Source organism: Pelobates fuscus, chromosome 4 (assembly GCF_036172605.1).
Source record: "Pelobates fuscus isolate aPelFus1 chromosome 4, aPelFus1.pri, whole genome shotgun sequence".
Taxonomy (NCBI): domain Eukaryota; kingdom Metazoa; phylum Chordata; class Amphibia; order Anura; family Pelobatidae; genus Pelobates; species Pelobates fuscus.
The window spans coordinates 241,714,533-241,739,218 of NC_086320.1; the positions used below are offsets into that span (position 1 = coordinate 241,714,533).

The window sequence follows — 24,686 nt, forward strand, 5'->3', positions numbered from 1 at the left end:
AACCCAGAAATCGAAAACACCAGGTCCAGATAGATTTTCTAATCTGTTTTTTCATACTTATAAATCTATACTGAGTAAACAATTAGCATTAGCGTTTAATAATGCGGTTCAAATAGGAAGTTTTCCTGAAGAGATGACAAGAGCAAACATGCTCCCCATCTTGAAACAAGGAAAAAACCCAACTGCCGTGGCTAGTTACCGTCCCATCTCTTTAATTAATTCTGATGTAAAAATATTCTCATCTATTTTGGCAGACCGCCTTAAGAGTATTATTAATACGCTTATTCATAATGATCAAATAGGTTTTATACCAGATAGATGGGTAGGCTCTAACTCAAGAAGAATTATAGACATTATAGATAACGCCAATAAGAAACATACTGTATATACTCGAGTATAAGCCGACCCGAATATAAGCCGAGGCCCCTAATTTTACCCCCAAAAAATGGGAAAACTTATTGACTCGAGTATAAGACTAGGGTGGGAAATGCAGCAGCTGCTGGTAAATTTCTAAATAAAATTAGATCCTTAAAAATTATATTAATTGAATATTTATTTACAGTGTGTGTATAATGAATGCAGTGTGTGTATGAGAATGCAGTGTGTGTATGAGAATGCAGTGTGTGTGTATGAGAATGCAGTGTGTGTGTATGAGAATGCAGTGTGTGTGTATGAGAATGCAGTGTGTGTATGAGAATGCAGTGTGTGTATGAGTGCAGTGTGTGTATATGAATGCAGTGTGTGTATGAGAATGCTGTGTGTATGAGTGCAGTGTGTGTGTATGAGAATGCTGTGTATGAGTGCAGTGTGTGTGTATGAATGATGTGTGTGTGTATGAATGCTGTGTGTGTGTATGAATGCTGTGTGTGTATGAATGCTGTGTGTATGAGTGCAGTGTGTGTGTATGAGAATGCTGTGTGTATGAGAATGCTGTGTGTATGAATGCAGTGTGTGTGTATGAATGCAGTGTGTGTGTATGAATGCAGTGTGTGTGTGTATGAGTGCTGTGTGTGTGTGTATGAGTGCTGTGTGTGTGTGTATGAGTGCTGTGTGTGTGTGCATGAATGCAGTGTGTGTGCATGAATGCAGTGTGTGTGTGTATGAATGCAGTGTGTGTGTGTATGAATGCAGTGTGTGTGTGTGTATGAATGCAGTGTGTGTATGTGTGTGTGTAATGCAGAGTGTGATGCAGAGCCTTGGCGGAGGGTGGGCATTTTTATTTTTTAATTATTATTTTAATATTTTTTTTGTTTCATTACATTTTTTATTATTATTATTATTTTATTTTTTATTTTATTATTATTTTTATTTTTTTTATTATTATTAATATATATACATTTTTTTCGTCCCCCCTCCCTGCTTGCTAGCTGGCCAGGGAGGGGGGCTCTCCTTCCCTGGTGGTCCAGTGGATGGGCACTGTGTAGGAGGGGGCTGTGGGGGCTGCAGAGAGATGTTACTTACCTTTCCTGCAGCTCCTGTCAGCTCTCTCCTCCTCCGCCGGTCCGTTCAGCACCTCGGTCAGCTCCCAGTGTAAATCTCGCGAGAGCCGCGGCTCTCGCGAGATTTACACTGTGAGCTGACAGAAGAGCTGAACGGACCGGTGGAGGAGGAGAGAGCTGACAGGAGCTGCAGGAAAGGTAAGTAACATCTCTCTGCAGCCCCCACAGCCCCCAGTCTGTATTATGGCAATGCAAATTGCCATAATACAGACAATTGACTCGAGTATAAGCCGAGTTGGGGTTTTTCAGCACAAAAAATGTGCTGAAAAACTCGGCTTATACTCGAGTATATACGGTATCCCCCTTTGCAGTCGATGCAGAAAAAGCCTTCGACAGGCTAAATTGGAAGTTTTTAGAACTAACTTTAGAAGCATATGGAATAGAAGGCTGGATGTTAAGAGGAATTATGGCCCTATATAAAAACCCTTCAACTAGAATAGTAGGCCCAAATGTCTGCTCAGATTGGGTATCAGTAAATAATGGGGTGAGACAAGGCTGTCCACTTTTGCCATTATTATATATTCTTTCAATAGAACCCCTAGCGGAAAATATTAGGAAAAACTTAGATATAAAAGGCTATAGAATAAGAGATAAAGAATTTAAAATCAGTCTTTATGCGGACGATATCCTTTTGTCAATCACTGAGCCAATTAGCTCTTTGAACTATCTGATGGAGGAAGTTAGATTGTATAGCCAATTAGCAAATTACAAACTAAACAATGAAAAAACATGATGAGTATTGAACTAGATAAGAAGACAGGAAATCAGTAATCAATATGCATTTACATGGGCATCTCAGAAATTTGACTGTCTAGGAATATCTATTACTAAGAATATAGAGAGAATGATGGAAGAAAATTTTCTAAGTCTATTAAAAAGCACAAACTTATTACTTAAAGATTGGAGAAATGTGCAGATTACCTGGTGGGGCCGTATTAACGTAATTAATTCCTATATCATTCCTAAATGGAATTATTTATTCCAAATGATTCCACTCAGGATTCCAGACATTTGGTTGACGCTATTACAAAACAATCTAGAACATTTTATTAATAAGGGTAAGAAAAATAGAATAAACAGAAATATTCTATCATTAAAAACTAAGGATGGAGAATTAAATTTCCCTAACATAAGAGCTATATACTGGGCAAATGTGATTACACATATGTATAGGTCCCAGACGGTGACAGCTAAACAAGAAAGTTGGTTTAGTATTGAAATGGAAGATTTGAGATTAAAAAACCCAGAGGGCATGCTATGGAATACGAAACCTCTAGATAAAATGGAGATTGATATTAAAAATAATACTATATGGGCCCAAATGTTGCCTGTTTGGGAGGAAATTAAAAAGAAAATAGGTCTTAAGTATGCAATTATGAACACGGCAAATTTGAGGATAATAGAAGCCAATATGATAGATCTCTCCCTAGATATTTGGCGAACTCAAGGAATAAATAAAGTTTTGCAGATATTATATTCAGATAAAATATTGCCTTTCGATACTATTTTACAAAAGTATCATCTCCCTCAACGAGAGTTATTTACCTACCTGAGGCTTAAATATTTTCTGCTGAAACATCTTATTAAAGAGTCTGGAAAAGTGTCTATAGTGATAAAACGTATATTCTCAAATCAGATTGTACCGAAAGTTCTAGCTAAAGCAATAGAGGTAATTAGAAATATTAATGAGGTAGCTAGTCTTCCCCAGAAGACCAAATGGGAAAAAGATTTGAAGTGTTCTTTGGATCATGAAGATTGGTGTAAAGCTATAAATAACACTCGCCGACAGGTTCAATGTTTAAATTTATTAGAAACCTACTATAAGGTCATATATAGATGGTATTTAGTCCGTAGTAAGTTATCTCAGATGCATCCAGGAGTTACCTCTAAGTGCTGGAGATGTGATAAAGAGGAGGGATCATTTATCCACATTTGGTGGAGTTGCTCAAACATTCAGATCTCTATTAAGAGAATGATAAGATTTATTAAAGATATAACTGGAATAGAGTTAGAAAAGAAACCAGAGGTAGTTTTGCTACACATGCATTTGCCAAATATGTCATATAGAAATAGATGCTTTATAATCCATTGTTTTATTGCATTTAAAATTGTTCTTGCACGGAACTGGAAATCTAATCAAGTAGTTAACTGGGACGTTATTAAAGATCAAATCTTCCTTCAGACGAAGATGGAAAGAGATCTGAGTATACCGTATTTGAACTCCCCAAAAAGAAGAGATCTATGGAAAAGTTGGGTTAACAAAATAGAAACTAGGCTATAAATCAGACTTGTATATATTGGATTTGTTATCACCTGAATAGCAAGAGCCCTGAGCTAAGACAGACTCCTCTCCTAGCCCGACCCCGCAGATAATGGTGTATTGTGTTTGTCTAATGTGAATGTTTGGACTATGTAACGATGGAACTGGACCTGTGTGGTTTTATCGGTATATGTATTTTTGTAAGAAATTGAATAAAATAATTTATACTGAAAAAAAAAATAAAATAAGAAAAGGATAGGGCAGGGGGAGTTATGATTGTTTGAAAGGTACATTGAGGGGAAAGAAGGATGCCTACACCACCTCCTTTACAGTTGAGTCTGGGACTGTGAGAGAATTGTAGCCCACCAAAACATAAAGAGGCAAGAGAAGCGCTATCAGAGGGGGACAGCCAGGCCTCTGTAAGTGCAAGTAGTCTGAGTGAGTTTGAGATGAAAAAGTTGTGTATGGCTGTTGATTTTAAATTACTGCAGACTGAGCGGGTGTTCCAGAGTGCACACTGAATGTTGGTAAATGAGGGTAAAGGGCAGGGCATTGTGATGAGGTTTGTGGGGTTTCTGGTTTTCTTAGTGTGTGTAGAGAAGGTGAAGGGCCCTGGATTGGGAGAGACATCACCAGCTGCTAGAAGCAGGAGGAGAGAAAGTGACAGGAGGTGTGAATGGGTTTTGTATGCAAGTCTAGGATCAGATCGATTGTTTTTAGGAGTGAGAGAGTAGAAAAATGAGTGCAAGTCATAAGATGAGAGAAGGGGAGAGTGTGGCAGAGAGAGGCATATAAATATGGATGGGGGATGAGTGAAGTGAGTGTAAGGAGAGATTTTTATACTGAGGGATAGTGATGTCGCGAACACGAAATTTTCGGTTCGTGAACGGCGAACGGGAACTTCCGCAAACGTTCGCGAACCGGCGAACCGGGCGAACCGCCATTGACTTCAATGGGCAGGCAAATTTTAAAACCCACAGGGACTCTTTCTGGCCACAAAAGTGATGAAAAAGTTGTTCCAAGAGGACTAACACCTGGACTGCGGCATGCCGGAGGGGGATCCATAAAAACTCCCATGGAAAATTACACAGTTGATGCAGAGTCTGGTTTTAATCCATAAAGAGCATAAATCACCTAACATTCCTAAATCAAAATTGATATGGATTGACACCTGACATATGACATATTGACACCTTGACATATGGATTGACACCTATCCTCAGAGACCCTGATACACACTGACACAGAGCAGAATAGGGACTGTTCACCCTACTTAGGGTCACTTGGCAGGTATGGATTGACACCTGTCCTCAGAGACCATGATACACACTGACACAGAGCAGAATAGAGACTGTTCCCCCTACATAGGGTCACTTGGCAGATATGGATTGACACCTGTCCTCAGAGCCCCTGATACCCACTGACACAGAGCAGAATAGAGACTGTTCCCCCTACCTAGGGTCACTTGGCAGATATGGATTGACACCTGTCCTCAGAGCCCCTGATACACACTGACACAGAGCAGAATAGAGACTGTTCCTCCTACATAGGGTCACCTGGCAGATATTAATTGACACCTGTCCTCAGAGACCATGATACACACTGACAGAGCAGAATAGAGACTGTTCCCCCTACATAGGGTCACTTGGCAGATATGGATTGACACCTGTCCTCAGAGCCCCTGATACACACTGACACAGAGCAGAATAGAGACTGTTCCCCCTACATAGGGTCACTTGGCAGATATGGATTGACACCTGTCCTCAGAGCCCCTGATACACACTGACACAGAGCAGAATAGAGACTGTTCCCCCTACATAGGGTCACCTGGCAGATATTGATTGACACCTGTCCTCAGAGACCATGATACACACTGACACAGAGCAGAATAGAGACTGTTCCCCCTACATAGGGTCACTTGGCAGATATGGATTGACACCTGTCCTCAGAGCCCCTGATACACACTGACACAGAGCAGAATAGAGACTGTTCCCCCTACATAGGGTCACTTGGCAGATATTGATTGACACCTGTCCTCAGAGACCATGATACACACTGACACAGAGCAGAATAGAGACTGTTCCCCCTACATAGGGTCACTTAATCGATATGGATTGACACCTGTCCTAAGGATCCCTGATACACACTGACACAGAGCAGAATAGGGACTGTTCCACCTACATAGGGTCACTTGGCAGATATGGATGGACACCTGTCCTTAGAGACCATGATACACACTGACACAGAGCAGAATAGAGACTGTTCCCCCCTACATAGGGTCACTTGGCAGATATGGATTGACACCTGTCCTCAGAGCCCCTGATACACACTGACACAGAGCAGAATAGAGAATGTTCCCCCTACATAGGGTCACTTGGCAGATATGGATTTACACCTGTCCTCAGAGACCTAATTGTGTAATAATGGTAATACTATTACCTATTATATAATATTGGCAGGGGCAAGGAAATTCCCTCTAAATAGATGGGTATAGGCAGAGAGTATGGAGACCGGAGTGATAAAGTGTCAAATAGGTGATATAAAGTTAAATGTATCACAGACACACAGCCACCCTTTCTCTTAGCTAGTTTCCAGAAATGCTGGATAGGTAGAAGGGCTATAAAGACTCAGAGAGGTCTAAGAAGAATCCTATAAACTAGCCCTAATCTCCTTAAACACCTTCAAGGGTGTTCTAAGCTAAAGCTCAATCTAAATGTTTAGATGACTGCCTGATTTCCCATAACAGATGCTGGCTAGGAATAACAGTGTGCAAGACAAAGAGTGGGTCTAAGTGCCCATAGTGCAGTAAAGTGTCCCTAGTGAAGTGAAAAAGAGAATAACGAGCTGGCGCCCAAGAGAATAACGAGCTGGCGCCCTATCAGGGGACGTGTATATGGCATCGATTTTAGGAACCGGGAGATGGAAAAAGATGCTTGGTCGGTCCTCCTACTTAAAATTTGGGGCACTGCGCGTGCAATCTAATGTGCCACCAGATAGGAGTGGTGTGTTAAGTAGTACTATTCCTATCAGTTTAATCCCTGTTATGTGCCTTTTTATTGGTTTGTTTTTTGAAGCCACAGTGCAGCCCCAGAGGGCCGGAAAATTAGGCATGTACACATGCCTGAAAAATTAGGTATTGTTGCAGCCGCTGCTGTAGCAGCGGCCATAAAAATTGATGTTTGTTTCCCAGGCAGAAAGTGCCCTAAAACATTGCGGCTTGAACCCTAGTTGGTGGCGGATAAGTCACGCAAGTCAACCGGCATTCAGAGCTAAAATACAGCAGCATGTGGACCATTTTAAGCCCAAGGTAGCTCATCTCATCAGGCCTATTTTAGTCGAATGTATCGCCCACTGTCAGTCCCTTCGGGATCCATCCCTCATTCATCTTAATAAAGGTAAGGTAATCTAGACTTTTTTGACCTAGGCAACTTCTCTTCTCAGTGACAATACCTCCTGCTGCACTGAAGGTCCTTTCTGACAGGACACTTGAAGCGGGGCAGGTCAGAAGTTCTATCGCAAATTGGGATAGCTCAGGCCACAGGTCAAGCCTGCACACCGAGTAGTCAAGGGGTTCATTGCTCCTCAGAGTGTCAATATCTGCAGTTAAGGCGAGGAAGTCTGCTACCTGTTGGTCGAGTCATTCTCTGAGGGTGGATCCCGAAGGGCTGTGGCGATGCGTACGACTTAAAAAGCTCTGCATGTCCTCCATCAACAACACGTCTTTAAAGCGTCATGTCCTTGCCGGCGTGGTCGTGGGAGGAGGAGGATGATTTTCACCTCTTCCCCTGTTAGATTCCCGTTGTGCTGTGACATCACCCTTATACGCTGTGTAAAGCATACTTTTTAATTTATTTTGCAAATGCTGCATCCTTTCCGACTTGTTGTAATTCGGTAACATTTCCACCACTTTCTGCTTATACCTGGGGTCTAGAAGCGTGGACACCCAGTACAGGTCCTCTCTTTTGCTTTTATTTCATTTAATACGGCTACATTTTATAGCCTCTTTATTACAATAAATTTGCATATTTATCATACCTCTATTGAAGTCTCATTCCATCTTTGGTCCGCTTGGAGTTCCAGTGGAGAGTGGAGACGTATAGCCGCCCAAATCAATCCGGGCAGGCACTTGTTCTGGCGATTTATTCACTTTGATCTCGTGAGTGCAATATTGTATAAGCGCATTATCTCTCACTTTGCTGTATCACACTATGTTTCTTTTTCTGTTCCTGTTCTAGATTATGTACAGCCGTATCTCATTCCCTTTTGTGTCTATGTATAAGGTGACAACGAGCACCCTGGGATGCCTGTTGTGGTTGGTCTTCCTCCTCCTCGTCAAAGCCACATTCCTCCTCTGACTCCTCTTCCTCACAATCCTCTTCCAGCGTTGCCGCAGGTCCAGCAAGCGATGCTGATAAGGCTGTTTCTGGTGGTGATGGTGACCACAACTCTTCCTCTTCCTCTTCACGCTCATCTACAGCCTGATCCAGCACTCTTCGCAGGGCACGCTCCAGGAAGAAAACAAATGGTATGATGTCCCTGATGGTGCGAATTCCTCCCCTGTGAGAACTACTAGAGCAAAGGCTACGGTAGGTGCTGTGTTTCCCTATAATCTGGAAGAAGGCTGTACGTATGGCATGGATGCCTATGGTAGAACGTACCCTCCTGCCAGATGAGGTATTCAATCTCTCAGAGGAGGAAGGTAACAATGAACAACCAAATCACGCCCGGAGGGCGTTCTTGAGGGAGGGGTACTGTCACAGTTCTCACCGCGACATCCAGACGAGGTTGCCCCAGAAGTGCCCGATGAGGGACTTGAACCTGGGTACTCTGCAATCCTGGATCTGCTCTCTTGCCCCTGAGCCACTATACAGCTCTAGAAATTGCCTGAAGCATAATCTTGCCTTGTATCCAGCACTGGGGGCTGGACGTTATTCTGTGGCTGCCCCAACATTCTCAGCACACCTGTGGCTGATCACCAATCAGCCAGGTATAAGACACTGCCTCTCCCTGAAAGCAGTGTCAGTTAATTGACTCTGGTTCAAGTATTGCTGTTTCGTGTTCCAGTGTACTCCTGACCTTGGATTGTTATTTCGTTGTACCCTGACTTCTGGCATCCTCTGACCTCGGCTCTCTAATCGCTTATCCTGATTTCTGGCACCCACTGACCTCTGGCTTACCCACGACTATTCTCCTGGTTTATCCGTTTCTGTACTGCGACTTGGGAGTATTAACCTGCACAGCCCCCGTGCACAGACTCACAGGCCAGGTGAGTTCTTATCTGACCAGCTTGGCCTGTGTTTAATTGCAAGGGTGAGCATATATCTGCGCTACAGACTCCCAACCAAGGTAAGCCGTTACACACGGGCAATAGGGCACCCAGAGCAGGGATTCCCCACAGATATGAGGTCGGACAACCAAAGTAAAGGGAAGCAGCAGATAGGGTTCATAGGGGAGGGAGGAAATAATATGGCCCTACCTGGCAATATATAACTACAACCCCATACCATATTTATAAGATCCCAAGAGCAAAGGGGTCAACAGCCATGAACCCAAAGTCAACCTCTCCAACTGAGCCAAGAGAGATAGGCTGACCCGAAATCCTCACCGAAACTGGGGAACCATAGAGGACGTGTACATAGAGTGTGGGAGAATGTTATATACTTATCTCTAACTGAAATAGGACCTGCGAGTCCAATATGTGAATGTTGATTGCATTAAACCGTGACCTGCGCGTCACCGTGGTATGCCTATATGAACAACATTTTACAATACAATTGATGTTACCTGAATACATTAGGGCTCTCGTCTTCCTATCTAATACAAAAAGTTGAAAATCTTCAATAAAATTTATTTTTACAAAAAAAAATCAAAAATGACTCTAAATTAAAATATTTAATTCCAAATCAATATTTAAACTTTTAGGGACAGATTAAAAATCCATTTAATTATATTGATACTAAGGTTAGTAGACACATTGTCACCTCTCCAATGCCCTTGTATTAATTGTATACCAAAAAAGGATAAAAGGCTTAGATCTTTAAAATGGTGTTCCAAAAAATGACACACTATGATTATAATATCCTCTTTAAAATTGTATAGGTGCTCCCGCACCCTGATCTTCAATAGCCTAGATCAGTGATGGCGAACCTATGGCACGCGTGCCACAGGTGGCACGCCGGGCCCTCTCTGTGGGCACGTGGCCATAGGTTCGCCATCACTGCAGAGTAGGCACCTGCCTGCCTGTTTTGGGCAGGTGCCTACTCTGCTTCCGTGTTGGGAGGTAGGGGGAGGGATCTGTGTAGCAGCTCCCCTGTCCTCCCGCACAATGCTGTGTGGAGCGTTGCCGATCGTTACCATGGCAACGCTCCACACAGCATCACGCGGGAGGACAGGGGAGCTGCATCACAGATCCCTCCCCCTGCAGTGCTTACCACCACCGGACCACCAGGGATGTTCCCCACCCCCCTACTTCATTAAAGGTAAGAAGGAGGGAGGGGGTATACTGACATACAGCACCCCTACCCCCCAGAAGTACCCTTACCCCCCCAGAAGTACCCCTACCCCCCACAGCAGTACCCCTACCCCCCACAACAGTACCCCTACCCCCCAGCACCCCTATCCCCCAGCAGTACCCCTACCCCCCAGCAGTACCCCTACCACCCCCAGCAGTACCCCTACCCCTCCACAGCAGTGCCCCTACCCCCCACAGCAGTAACCCTACCCCCCACAGCAGTACCCCTATCCCCCACAGCAGTACCCCTACCCCCCAGCATCCCTATCCCCCCACAACAGTACCCCCCACAACAGTACCCCTACCCCCCAGCACCCCTATCCCCCCAGCAGTACCCCTACCACCCCCAGCAGTACCCCTACCACCCCCAGCAGTACCCCTACTACCCCCATCAGTACCCCTACCCCCCACACACAGTACCCCTACCCCCACACACAGTACCCCTTGCCATGTTGGCACTTTAAGGAAAAAAAAGTTGGCATGTATTGCGGTTTGGGCACTCGGGCTCAAAAAGGTTCGCCATCACTGACCTAGATGTTTTTCCAACATATTAAAGACCACAAGGGCATCAGAGCATGTATACAACATTTTTGGAATTACACGTGAGATAAATAATAAACAATTCTTGATCAGTAGAATGGGGAAACAAAGTTTCCTTCTTTTTCTCCTTATTTCTACTGGTTCTGCACCCCATACAATCTCCACAGTTGAAAAAAAACTTTTTTTAAAAGTGTTTTTTTCTCAATAAAATTCTTATACTTTTTAATAAAACTAGTTGTTAAACATTGTTTCCTCTCTTTTTAAATATGCTAAAAAGTGTAAGTCTAATTTTGTTGGAACTTAAAAGACTCTATTTGCGCACTTGTTATCAATGTGCATGTGCGTAATGGAATGCACTTTCCAGTATACCGAGAACAAAGAATCAACCCACCCAGTATTTGCAGAGCTTGCACAGTGGGATAATCAGAACGGAAGTGAGGCTTGTAACAAAAGTGCAAAGGATGCGCATCATCAAAGTGCCCCAAAACACTGAAGCCCCGTCAGAAGGGACGGGGAAGATGCCGGAGAAAGGCCCAAATTTGGATTTCCACTTGGGACACTTGTATACCGATCGCATTAGGAAATAATGATGCACTTGAGAAAGACTGATTAGTTGAAATGCGTTGTTCTTTGATCTTTTTTGCATGATTGTCCATTTTATGTATGTAAATTTAATACATTTGCTGCTTCTGAAATTTTCTAGTGGATCATGATTCTACTTAAAAAATCTGGAAGCTGACTTCAGATTCTGGGAAGCCATTAACTATACCTTTATGGCCACAAAGCCAGAGCCTTCTTATTTGTTGTGCCATTTTATTACTTTTTGTGTTCCAGTGGGTGAATGGGAACACAGGGGATTGTTGCAGAAAATTAGTGCCGTTTTGAACCTTATTATTGTTATTTTTTCATTATTAAAGAGTTCAAGGTGTTGACCTGCCTCCAAATTCCCAAAAATCGTTATCCGATTAAGTATCTGTGCTGGAACAACAAGTTCGATCCATGGAGACACTAGCCTCACAACTTAAAACGGACCTGCTACCAAGATATGCCAAATATCACAGAACACATTCACAAGTCTTGTGGAGTCCATGCTTCAATGCATTAGAGCTGTTTTGGCAGTATGAGGTTGATATACTCGATATTAGGCAGGTTGTTTTGTTGTTGTGGCTGATCAGTGTACATGGTCAATTTAATTATACTCTGCTTAGAATCTGTATTATTTATATAAAAATTCCCATCAAATTACATGAATTACCTCTGATTTTGTAGCAGAAGCTCCGTTGTACCATTTTTCCCAGTAGAGTCCATCAAGCAAAACATTAAAGCACCAATTCCACCAATGATCTACTGTCTTAATTTTATTAAATGGTTGTTTAGCATTTCTAAAAATAAATCAAGAGACACATTTTTGTTATAGATATCTATAATAAAAACCATGGATTAAAGGGCAGCTTTACAAATAGCTTATACATGCACATTTACAATTTAATAACGTTTACACAGTTACATAGGCTGAACAACATGTTCATCTGTTGATCCAAAAGAAGACAAAAAAGGCTTAAAGCGCTTTATATTTTGCAACAAACGTGGAAGAAAATTCCTTCTCAACCCCAGAATAGCAGCCAGATCACTCATTTGATCAAGAAGGGGTTACACCACATATTAAATATCATATAGCTGAACATTGTTTTTGCAAGAATCATCCAGTTGCTGTTTAAAAATATGTACAGAGTACTCCTTAGGCACAGAATTCCACATCTTTATTGGTCTTACAGTAAACAACCCATTCCTTTGCCGTAGACGAAATCTCCTTTTTTCCAGGCTAACCTCATGCCTGCTAGGAGTTTTAAGGATAAAAACACAAAAATAATAATCATTAGAAATAATTACTACTGCTGAACTCTACAATACTAGAGTGCTTGGCTTGTAGGAGCACTAACAGTAACAAAAGGCATGTTACTTCATTTATAGATCCTCAAAATAAAAAAGAATATAAAATTAAACAAATGATAACATGTTTTTCAAAGAAGGTAATTTATGTTCTGAGGTGCCCATGTCAATTGTACTATGTGGGGAGAACCAAGCGTCCCCTCCACGTAAGAATAAATGAGCATGTTAGAAACATCAGGAAAGGCTATGAGAGGCACCATGTATCTCTGCACTTTAAAACAGTACATAACAGTGATCCAAGCATGTTAGAATTTTTTGCTATCCAAAGGGTCACTTTAAGCTGGAGAGGAGATGATGAAATTAAAATATTGGGAAAAACGGAGATGAAATGGATCTTCAATCTCAACACCCTTACTCCATTTGGCTTAAATGCCGATTTTGAGTTATACCATTTTTTATAATAAAAACACCTTTTAAATTCTTTTCCTTTTTTAATATATATTTTTTATTACAAATATATATATGACTTTTGTTATTTATATTTTTTATTACTTAATACAAAGAATATAAAGAAAGATATAATAGACCAGTTTTCTTACACGTATTATATTTTTGTATATATATGCCTCTATTTATTCAAGTTTGATAAAATGATAAATTATTAAAATACATTTGAATATATTATGCTAGTAAAATATTATGTACTTATTGAAGTTATATTAGTACATCCAAACTAGCATTATTAATGTTTCCTATTTTAGATTACATTTACAGAATTACAATTAATGTATACATAAGATTAATATATCCTAGTCTGTAAAATGATGTTTTTTTCCCTCTTCCTATCTCCATAAATACACCCCTGTTTCTTCATGAGTGATTTCTCACTCGCTAAGGTGGAGTGAACTTTTAACGCCGCCAGAACTACAGAGAAGAGACTTTTGGGTAATGTAGTTCCAGACGGCGAACCGGAAGTGACGTAACGGCAATTAGAAGCCGCAACTAGAATCACCTGATATCGGACAAACGATTGGACGCAGAGAGGAAGGGCGGGAGAAACAATCTCGTTTAAAACCGGAAAACAGGACATCAACAGAATACCAATTGAGAAAGCCAACGGAGAAGGCGAAACGCGTCTTGGTAGAACAGGAGAGGAAGGACTTCGGCACATATTGTATTTATTCATTTTTTTATCACTATTTGATATTTTAATCAACTTTTATTTATCTTTATACAATAAATTTTGTGTTTGAATATACTCACCTCTATCTTGAATTTCTGGATCCGGTTAAGGGTAGTGTCACCCTTTATATTAGACACACATACCATTTATACTTAGAGCCTGTTACCAAAAGGCTCTTAAAAAGGTGAGCAGTTTTCCTTTCACCTTAAAGAGATATTGCACTGCATGCTAAGAGTTAAACAATCTGCACCCAGAAGTCTGTTTGTTTCTCTTTTCTCTTGGAGTCTTCACCATGATTGGAAGGAGGGAGAAAAAAACAGGCAGAATCAACACGGTCTCGCTGCCTACCTTAAAGGCACGGATACTTAAGTGTTTAGAGCCTATACCCACATAAAAGGCTCTAATAAATGTGAGTTTATCTGCATACATTTAAATCCACTTCAATACAAGCTTTTACGTTATTACCCTATGTATGTTTTCTGTTTTTTCCTTTATATGTCTACTTTTTGGTACTACCCTGAGTGGTAAGTGTACATTTGTATTCTTGAGCACTGTGAATATACACCTATTTAGCGCTACACTCTTACCAATAGTGGGAAGGTGTTTACACTGACCCATTGAGGTTTATTGTTCGTTTTTTTAATAAAATCATATATAAATAAAATAAACACAATGAAATGTACAGTAAATGAAATGAAAATGTATTACCTGTAATAATGAGAGTTGATGGCACAAGTGAAAAGGAGAAGAGATATTAGTGTTTGGATGGGGAGTTGCCTTCCGTAATTACAATAGGTAACTGGCCTTTAAATACTTTGGAGCTGTCACGACACTCCTTAGTCGACATGCCCTCGTGCAGTACTCGCACTCACCACTCTTTCTGTTTGGCACTGTTCTCATTTCCTTTCGTTAGGCACTACACCTGGCCCTTGTTTAGCACCTATATATTCTGGTTTCTCCCCTCACTCCCGGTCAGATCATTATCCTCTATCCTTGACCCTGTACCTGCTGTTTCCTGGCTCCCGTGATTCTGGCTCCTGTCTCCTGTCTCCTGTGTCTTGTTTCCTGAGTATCCTGAGTATCTTGTGTTTCCTGATCTGGTGTTCCGATGTCCTTATGGTCCTGTGTCCTGTGCCTCCTGTTCCAGTGTTCGCCTGCAGTGTTCCTGTCTAGACTCCTTCTCCAGTGATTCTGACCTTGCTGCATTATTTCTGTGTGACCTGCTTAGGACTTTGCCCCTTGATGTTCATTTTGTACTTGGTGGCTGCACTAACCTGACTAAGCCTTTACCTTTGCCTAGGACTATCGTGGACTCTGCCTGCTCTATTGTATATATTGGGTTATTGTATATATTTATATATTTGTGGCATTGTCATATTTTGTTTTGTATATATTATATATATCTATATCCTTTTGGTTTGCCTTAATACATTTTCTTTATTACTCCATTTATCGTGTCCTAGAATTATTTCTCTGCTAAGTTGGTTCCCACACTTAAAGGGACAGTGCTGTTGCAGGGCAGCACCCCTTCATGTCATGACAGGAGCAGTGTTACAGCTTTAAAACTGGCACTTAGAATGCAGTCGAAGTGCCGAAGTCGTCGAAGTGGCCGCTATTCGACAAACGAACACATGGCGGCCACTTCGATGACTTCGGCACTTCGACGACTTCGGCACTTCGACTGCATTCTAAGTGCCAGTTTAAAAGCTGTAACACTGCTCCAAAGTATTTAAAGGGTCAGGAACAGCATACAAAAATCCATTATGCCCCAATGTAGTTCTAAAGGGCAATACATCCCAGGGCCATAGTCGCAGGGCAGGAGGCTAGCGATCAGTCCTCTCCAATGCCCAGTGGGAAATGGCAGTTTGTCACAACTTGGAAAAGTGTTTTGATGAAAAGCTTCTTGAAGTTTGATATTTCTTGCTGGTCCATGGGCTGGATAAGAGGAGTTATATTGGGGGTCAAAACAGAACTCATTTATCAATTCGTCCTCCAAGCCTGGTGGGTGAGCAGGAGCATTATCCATTATCCAAGAAGCAGAGCCTTGACTGGTAAGTTTTTTTCTTGTAGGTATTTTTTTAACACTTGGCCCAAACACCTCACGAACCCACTCAATAAAAAATTGAATGGTTACCCAAGCTTTGCTGTTAGCCCTTCATATCACATGCAATTTGCTTTTCAGGACATATTTAAAAAAAAAAAAAAAAAAAATACCCGCAGGTTCTCCGAGTGGTAGACTAGCAAAGGCTTCAGTTTCAAATCCCCACTCGCATTCCCACACAACAACAGGGTTAGCCTGTCCTTCATGGGCTTGTGTCCTGGCAATGATCTCTCCTCCTTTGTTATGTAGGTCCTCTTTCTTCCAAAACAGGGCTGTCTCATAACAGATAAAGACTTATTGGGAAATTCCTCAGCCTCTACACAGGCTTTAAATTCAACAAATTTCTCAGCATCATCTTCGTTAGCACTGGATGCTTCAACATGCCTCACTACACTGTGTATGCCACTTCTCCTCGTAAGCCTTTTAAACCACCCTCTACTTGCCTTGAAAACATCACTCTCAGCACTCGTTCCAGGGGTATTTATTAAAAGGTCAGCATGCAAATGTCTTGCTTTTTCACAAATGATTGCCTCTGAAATGCTATCGCCGGCTGTTTTTCATTTATCCATATCAATAGCAATTTTTCTACTTCTTCTTGCGTCTGGCTTCTTTGTTTTGTAATCACTTTTACTCCTCTAGCAACATTGGTTCCTTTGATGGCATCTTTATTTTTTTATTTTTTAAATGTATTTTCTTTTTATTGGATATCAGGCATGGGTTTAAAGATAGACAATACAAAATGGTAATAGTATAGTAAAATACAAACATTTGAACAATATCAATGCGTTTAGAGATATTCAGTACAGAATGGTGAGAACAATGCACTGTAAAAGACATAAATTGCTACACTATCATTAAGCCTAGTGAGTGTGCACTGCAGCAATATGTAAGAATAGTAGTACAGATTTAGATGGATAGATGCAGCTTCTACAGGTAAATTCAACATGCAACATATTAGTGTGATACTCTGGATCTTCCAGTGCTCAGTGGTGACATTGCTCTATTGTGTTATCATGCTTAAGTACACTAAGTCGTATCCCAGTGAAGGGCCACCCCCCTGTCTGGCCGGGTTCTCGCGTCGGCCATTACATTGGTTTTCTAGTGGGGCAGCCAGCTGCACCCAAGCATGTACTTTTTGTGAGTATAACAAACAATGCGCTATCTTGTGTATCGCCTGTGATTATACTGACTGTGTCATTCCCAGAGGCTTTATCTGGATCACCTCAAAGTCCTGCCGGGGGTGAGGGGTGTGGGGGGTGAAAGGGGGGAGAAAGGTTTCCACTCCCTTGGTCACCTCTCCAGCACAACCATAGCTGACATAGTGCTTACTTTCGCAAATGCGCTGATTCATTTAGTTCAATTCTCCTGCGTTTGGTTAAAATTTCTGAGTGGATTACTGAATTCACAACCTAATGCTTGGAGAATTTAGTCAAATTGATCCCTTCAATGGAGTATATTTTAGTGAAAAAAAGTTTAAGTAAATCAGCAGAAGATGAATACTTGCAAACATAATATTCAGGGATATAATTTTTAATTTGTGGGGTAACAGCTTCTTAACCCAAGGAAAAGTTGTTTTGCCGTTTTTTGGATCAAAGCTTAACCAGATGCGAGAAAGGCTGAACATTATGGATGTCTCTCTCTTTTCAGCCTGTGTAACCATGTAAGTTAGGATCCCCTAAAAGATATCCACATTATCTAACTGTTCAGCTGGCAAAAAAGTACATAGTGAATGTGCAGTATCAGGTTAATCCAGTAAAGTGAGGATTGCTCAGAATTTAAAATTAATTTCATATTTAAGGCCAAAATAGCCAACTGAAAACAAAATTAAACAAAATTAACTTGGATAATTTTCATAATTTTGCTACTTTGGCCTACATTTTTAAATTGTCTTTGCATTTACAGCAATTCTCACTTTACTGAATAACCCTGACTTTGTGCATTCATATGTGTTTGCCTAGTTTGTTTGTTAAGCAAGTATTTAGCATTCAAAATATATGTTGATGTGCACTTCTCCTGGTCTACATCAGGTTAATAGTAGTGATGTACCGAATTGTTCGCCGGCGAATAGTTCCCGGCGGGCGAACACATGGGCGGTTCGATCCGCCCCCTATTCGTCATCATTGAGCAAACTTTGACCCTGTGCCTCACGGTCAGCAGACACATTCCAGCAAATCAGCAGCAGACCCTCCCTTCCACACCCTCCCACCTCCCTCCCAGCATCCATTTTAGATTCATTCTGAAGCTGCATGCTTAGTGAGAGGAGGGAAAGTGTAGCTGCTGCTGATTAGATAGGGAAATTGATAGCTAGGCTAGGGTATTCAGTGTCCACTACAATCCTGAAGGACTCATCTGATCTCTGCTGTAAGAACAGCACCCCAAAAAGCCATTTTAGGGCTAGAACATCAGTCTGCTTTTTTTTTTATTTTTTGTGTAATGTAATTGCAGTTGCCTGCCTGCCAGCTTATGTGTCAGGCTCACAGTGCATACTGTGCCCATTTGCCCAGTGCAACCACTCACTCACTGCTGGTGTCACAATAGCTTAAGCTTGCATTTAAAACCAAAAAAAGTTTTTCACTGTAATAGATTGAAGAAGAGCAGTTAGTTGTCTGTCAGCTTCTGTGTCAGGCTCAGTGGATACTGTGCCCATTTGCCCAGTGCCACCACTCATATCTGTTTTCACAATAGCTTATGCTTGACATTTAAAAAGAAAAAAATGTTTTCACTGTAATAGATTGAATAGCAGTTAGTTGCCTGCCAGCTTCTGTGTCAGGCTCACAGTGGATACTGTGCCCATTTGCCCAGTCAGTGCCACCACTCATATCTGGTGTCTCTATAGCATTCTTTTACAAAGAAAAAAAGTTTTCCAGTGTAAGCTAATAGCAGTCAGTGTCCTTAAAGCGGGTGTGTCAGGCCTTCCTTCAGCGTGTGCCCTGCAGACCCCTGCCAGTGTACTTTGACAGTTGCCACTCATATCTGGTGTCTCTGTAGCGTGCTTTTACAAAGCAAAAAAGTTTTCCAGTGTAAGCTAATAGCAGTCAGTGTCCTTAAAGCGGGTGTGTCAGGCCTTCAGCGTGTGCCCTGCAGACCTTTGCCAGTGTACTTTGACAGTTGCCACTCATATCTGGTGTCTGTATAGCGTGCTTTTACAAAGAAAAAAAGTTTTCCAGTGTAAGCTAATAGCAGTCAGTGTCCTTAAAGCGGGTGTGTCAGACCTTCAGCGTGTGCCCTGCAGACCTCTGCCAGTGTACTTTGACAGTTGCCACTCATATCTGGTGTCTGTATAGCGTGCTTTTACAAAGAAAAAAAGTTTTCCAGTGTAAGCTAATAGCAGTCAGTGTCCTTAAAGCGGGTGTTTCAGGCCTCAGCGTGTGCCCTGCAGACCTCTGCCAGTGCACATTGCTGCTCATATCTGGTGTCACACTAGCGTGCATTTAAAACCAAAAAACGTTCTTAACTGTTATAGATTGAATAGCAGTTAGTTGTCTTCAAGCGGGTGTGTCAGGCCTACAGCGTGTACTCTGCAGACCTCTGCCAGTGCACATTGCCACTCATATCTGGTCTCACAGTAGCTTGCACGCATAGTACCACTAATCCCCAAAACAATGACAGGCAGAGGCAGGCCACCCCGCAGGGGCCATCGTGGTCGTGGTGCTGTGATTCCCTTTGGCCCTAGAATAATGCCCAGTTTTCAGAGGCCACGTACCCTGAACTTGAAAAGTTCTGAGGACATAGTTGACTGGCTAACACAGGACACCCAATCTTCTACAGCTTCCGCTCGGAACCTTGACGCACCATCCTCCTCCAGCTTAGCTTCAGGCACCTCCCAAGATACCACTCACCCGCCTGCCGCCACCACCAAAACTAGCACCACAGCCGCTTTACTTGGTATGTCAGAGGAGTTATTCACACATCCGTTTGAAGAAATGAGTGATGCGTAACCATTATTGCCAGAGGATGTAGATAACAGGGATATGTCTCAGGCAGGCAGCATTACACACAAGGACGTACGGTGTGATGATGATGATGATGTTGTACCCGCTGCTGCTTCCTTTGCTGAGTTGTCAGATACAAGTGAAGCGGTTGATGATGACGATGCGTCCATGGATGTCACGTGGGTGCTCGCTCGGCAAGAAGAAGAACAGGGCAAAAGTTCAGATGGGGAGACAGAGAGGAGGAGGAGGAGACGAGTTGGAAGCAGGGGGAGGTCGTCGCAAGGAGCTAGTGGAACAGTCAGACAGCATGCATCGGCACCCGGGGTCAGTCCGACAGCACGCCAATCAACGCATGCTGTGTCCACCACCAGAATGCCGTCATTGCAGAGCTCAGCAGTGTGGAATTTTTTTGGTGTGTCTGCCTCTGACAACAGCGATGCCATTTGCAACCTGTGCCAAAAGAAACTGAGTTGTGGGAAGTCCAACACCCACCTAGGTACAACTGCTTTGCGTAGGCACATGATCTCACATCACAAACGCCTATGGGATCAACACATGAGTACAAGCATCACGCAAACTCTAAGCCGCCATCCTCCTCCTGGTCCAGCATCTTCAGCCACGTCAACCACTGCTGTCCTCCTTGCCCCCTCTCAACCATCCGCCACTCCGTCTCCCGCCTTGAGCAGTTCCCGCTCATCTGCCCACAGTCATGTGTCTGTCAAGGACATGTTTGAGCGTAAGAAGCCAATGTCAGAAAGTCACCCCCTTGCCCAGCGTCTGACAGCTGGCTTGTCCGAACTATTAGCCCGCCAGCTTTTACCATACAAGCTGGTGGAGTCTGAGGCGTTCAAAAAATTTGTAGCTATTGGGACACCGCAGTGGAAGGTACCCGGCCGAAATTTCTTTTCACAAAAGGCAATCCCCAACCTGTACTTGATTGTGCAAAAGGAAGTAATGGCATGTCTGGCACACAGTGTTGGGGCAAGGGTCCATCTGACCACTGATACCTGGTCTGCAAAGCATGGTCAGGGCAGGTATATCACCTACACTGCGCATTGGGTAAATCTGCTGACTGCTGCCAAGCATGGAATGCATGGCTCTGCAGAGGAGTTGGTGACACCGCCACGACTTGCAGGCAGTCCTGCTGCCACCTCCTCTACTCCTCCTACTCCATCCTCTTCCATAACCTCCTCGGCTGAGTCCTCTTCTGCTGCTGCGTCTTGCTCCACATCAACGGCACCCCCCCCAGCTCGCCAGGTACTATTCCACACCCTGGATACGGCAGTGTCACGCCGTCTTGCGTTTGACTTGCTTGAAAGCAGAGAGTCACACCGGACAAGCACTCCTGTCCGCCCTGAACGCACAGGAGGAAAAGTGGCTGACTCTGCAGCAACTGGATATCGGCAAAGTGGTTTGTGACAATGGAAAAAATTTGTTAGCGGCATTTAAGTTGGGCAAGTTGACACATGTGCCGTGCATGGCACGTGTGTGTAATCTGATTGTACAACGCTTTGTGCATAAGTACACAGGCTTACAGGACGTCCTGAAGCAGGCCAGGAAGGTGTGTGGCCATTTCAGGCATTCCTACACGGGCATGGCTCACTTTTCCGATATCCAGCGGCGAAACAACATGCCAGTGAGGCGCTTGATTTGCGACAGCCCGACACGTTGGAATTCAACACTCCTAATGTTCGACCGCCTGCTCCAACAAGAAAAAGCTGTTAATAAATATTTGTATGACCGGGGTGCTAGGACAGCCTCTGGGGAGCTGGGAATTTTTTTGCCACGTTACTGGACGCTCATGCGCAATGCCTGTAGGCTCATGCGTCCTTTTGAGGAGGTGACAAACCTAGTCAGTCGCACCGAAGGCACCATCAGCGACATCATACCATTTGTTTTCTTCCTGGAGCAGGCCCTGCGAAGAGTGCTGGATCAGGCTGTAGATGAGCGTGAAGAGGAAAAGGAAGAGTTGTGGTCACCATCACCACCAGAAACAGCCTTATCAGCATCACTTGCTGGACCTGCGGCAACACTGGAAGAGGATTGTGAGGAAGAGGAGTCAGAGGAGGAATGTGGCTTTGAGGAGGAGGAGGAGGAAGACCAACCACAACAGGCATCCCAGGGTGCTCGTGGTCACCTATCTGGTACCCGTGGTGTTGTACATGGCTGTGGGGAAGAACATACCCTCATTGACATCAGTCAGTAGGAGGAACGGGAAATGAGTAGCTCGGCATCCAACCTTGTGCAAATGGGGTCTTTCATGCTGTCGTGCCTGTTGAGGGACCCTCGTATAAAAAGGCTGAAGGAGAACGACCTGTACTGGGTGTCCACGCTACTAGACCCCCGGTATAAGCAGAAAGTGGCAGAAATGTTACCGAATTACAACAAGTCGGAAAGGATGCAGCATTTGCAAAATAAATTAAAAAGTATGCTTTACACAGCGTATAAGGGTGATGTCACAGCACAATGGGAATCTAACAGGGGGAGAGGTGGAAGTCATCCTCCTCAACCCACGACCACCTGCAAGGACAGGACGCTTTAAAGACGTGTTGTTGATGATGGACATGCAGACCTTTTTAAGTCCTACGCATCGCCACAGCCCTTCGGGATCCACCCTCAGAGAACGACTCGACCGACAGGTAGCAGACTACCTCGCCTTAACTGCAGATATCGACACTCTGAGGAGCGATGAACCACTTGACTACTGGGTGTGCAGGCTTGACCTGTGGCCTGAGCTATCCCAATTTGCGATAGAACTTCTGACCTGTCCCGCTTCAAGTGTCCTGTCAGAAAGGACCTTCAGTGCAGCAGGAGGTATTGTCACTGAGAAGAGAAGTTGCCTAGGTCAAAAAAGTCTAGATTACCTTACCTTTATTAAGATGAATGAGGGATGGATCCCGAAGGGACTGACAGTGGGCGATACATTTGACTAAAAAAGGCCTGATGAGATGAGCTGCCTTGGGCTAAAAATGGTCCACACGCTGCTGTATTTTAGCTCTGAATGCCGGTTGACTTGTGTGACTTATCCGCCACCAACTAGGGTTCAAGCCGCAATGTTTTAGGGCACTTTCTGCCTGGGAAACAAACAACAATTTTTCTGGCCGCTGCTATAGCAGCGGCTGCAACAATACCTAATTTTTCAGGCATGTGTACATGACAAATTTTTCGGGCATCTTGTGCTGCACTGTGGCTTCAAAAACCAAACCAAAAAAAAGGCACATAACAGGGATTAAACTGATAGGAATAGTACTGCTTAACACACCACTCCTATCTGGTGGCACATTAGAGTGCACGCGCAGTGCCCCAAATTTGAAGTAGGAGGACCCACCACGCATCTTTTTCCATCTCCCGCTTCCTAAAATCGATGCCATGTACACGTCGCCTGATAGGGCGCCAGCTCGTTATTCTCTTGGGCGCCAGCTCGTTATTCTCTTTTTCACTTCACTAGGGACACTTTACTGCACTATGGGCACTTAGACCCACTCTTTGTCTTGCACAGTGTTATTCCTAGCCAGCATCTGTGATGGGAAATCAGGCAGTCATCTAAACGTTTAGATTGAGCTTTAGCTTAGAACACTCTTGAAGGTGTTTAAGGAGATTAGGGCTAGTTTAGAGGATTCTTCTTAGACCTCTCTGAGTCTTTATAGCCCTTCTACCTATCCAGCATTTCTGGAAATTAGCTAAGAGAAAGGGTGGCTGTGTGTCTGTGATACATTTAACTTTATATAACATTATTGACACTTTATCACTGCGGTCTCCATACTCTCTGCCTATACCCATCTATTTAGAGGGAATTGCCTTGCCCCTGCCAATATTATATAATACGTAATTGTATTACCATTATTACACAATTAGCCACTATAGGGGAATGAGTATAGTATCCCTTTGTTATTTATCAATGATACAATAAAGACTTTTGTCCATTACTCAATTTACTTTAACAAAGGGTACTAACCACGGTATTAGGAAGCATTACTCTGCTTTCCCTTTCTCCCTCTATTATACACCTATGCTCACTAGGATTTGTAGGTATCACTTTATTATAGTTGTCTAACCTTTTCCTATGCCGGTTTTAGATCTCCATCTTGGGAGATTTTTTCTTTTTTCAGTTTATTAGCATACTTTCAGGGACCCTTGGTGTTGTACGTGGCTGGGTGGAGGAAGAGACCTTCAATGACATCAGTGAGGACAAGGAACGGACATGGCTAGCTTGGTATCCAACCTTGTGCAAATGGGGAGTTTGCGGTTGTGCCATAAATCACAATGGGGTGACCCACTGTCCTCCCGCCCACCCCTACCCAATTTTGCCACAAACTAGGAAAAAATTCCTTCTTGACCCCAAAATAGCAGTCAGATGTCTCCTTGGATCAAGCAGCTATTACCCCACTAATTAGAAATTATATCCCTGTATGTTATGTTTTTGTAAGTATTTATCCAATTGCAGTTTAACATCTGTAGTGACTCTGACAAAACCACCTCTTCAGGGAGAGAATTCCATACCCTTATTGCTCTTACTGTATAAAAACCTTGTTACGGTTGCCTCCAGGCTGGCTGGAAGTTGGACCGTAGAAAAGGATGCTCCTAGCGCTCACCAAAGGACCATCAGCACCGTAGCCACCATAAGCACTGCGAACTCCACGAACCACCGCTGCTGGGCTGGTATCTCGCCGTCTGCTCTGCGCCCTGGACCTACGACCAGGCTCCAGGTTCCAATAGGCGAACCTCTTCCTTCTGTAGAGCGAAGCAGGATCAGGAACCAGAGCTCTTACA

At 43.2% G+C, this 24,686-nt stretch overlaps 1 protein-coding gene across 1 annotated transcript in view; it reads right to left on the minus strand.

The window, feature by feature from the left end:
• LOC134608844 (polycystin-1-like protein 1) overlaps positions 1–24,686 on the minus strand; it is a 363,482-nt gene that overhangs the window by 181,854 nt on the left and 156,942 nt on the right. The window contains exon 4 of the mRNA XM_063452022.1: positions 12,066–12,192. Within this exon, the coding sequence (XP_063308092.1) occupies positions 12,066–12,192 (127 nt within the window). The remainder of the gene's footprint in view (positions 1–12,065; positions 12,193–24,686) is intronic.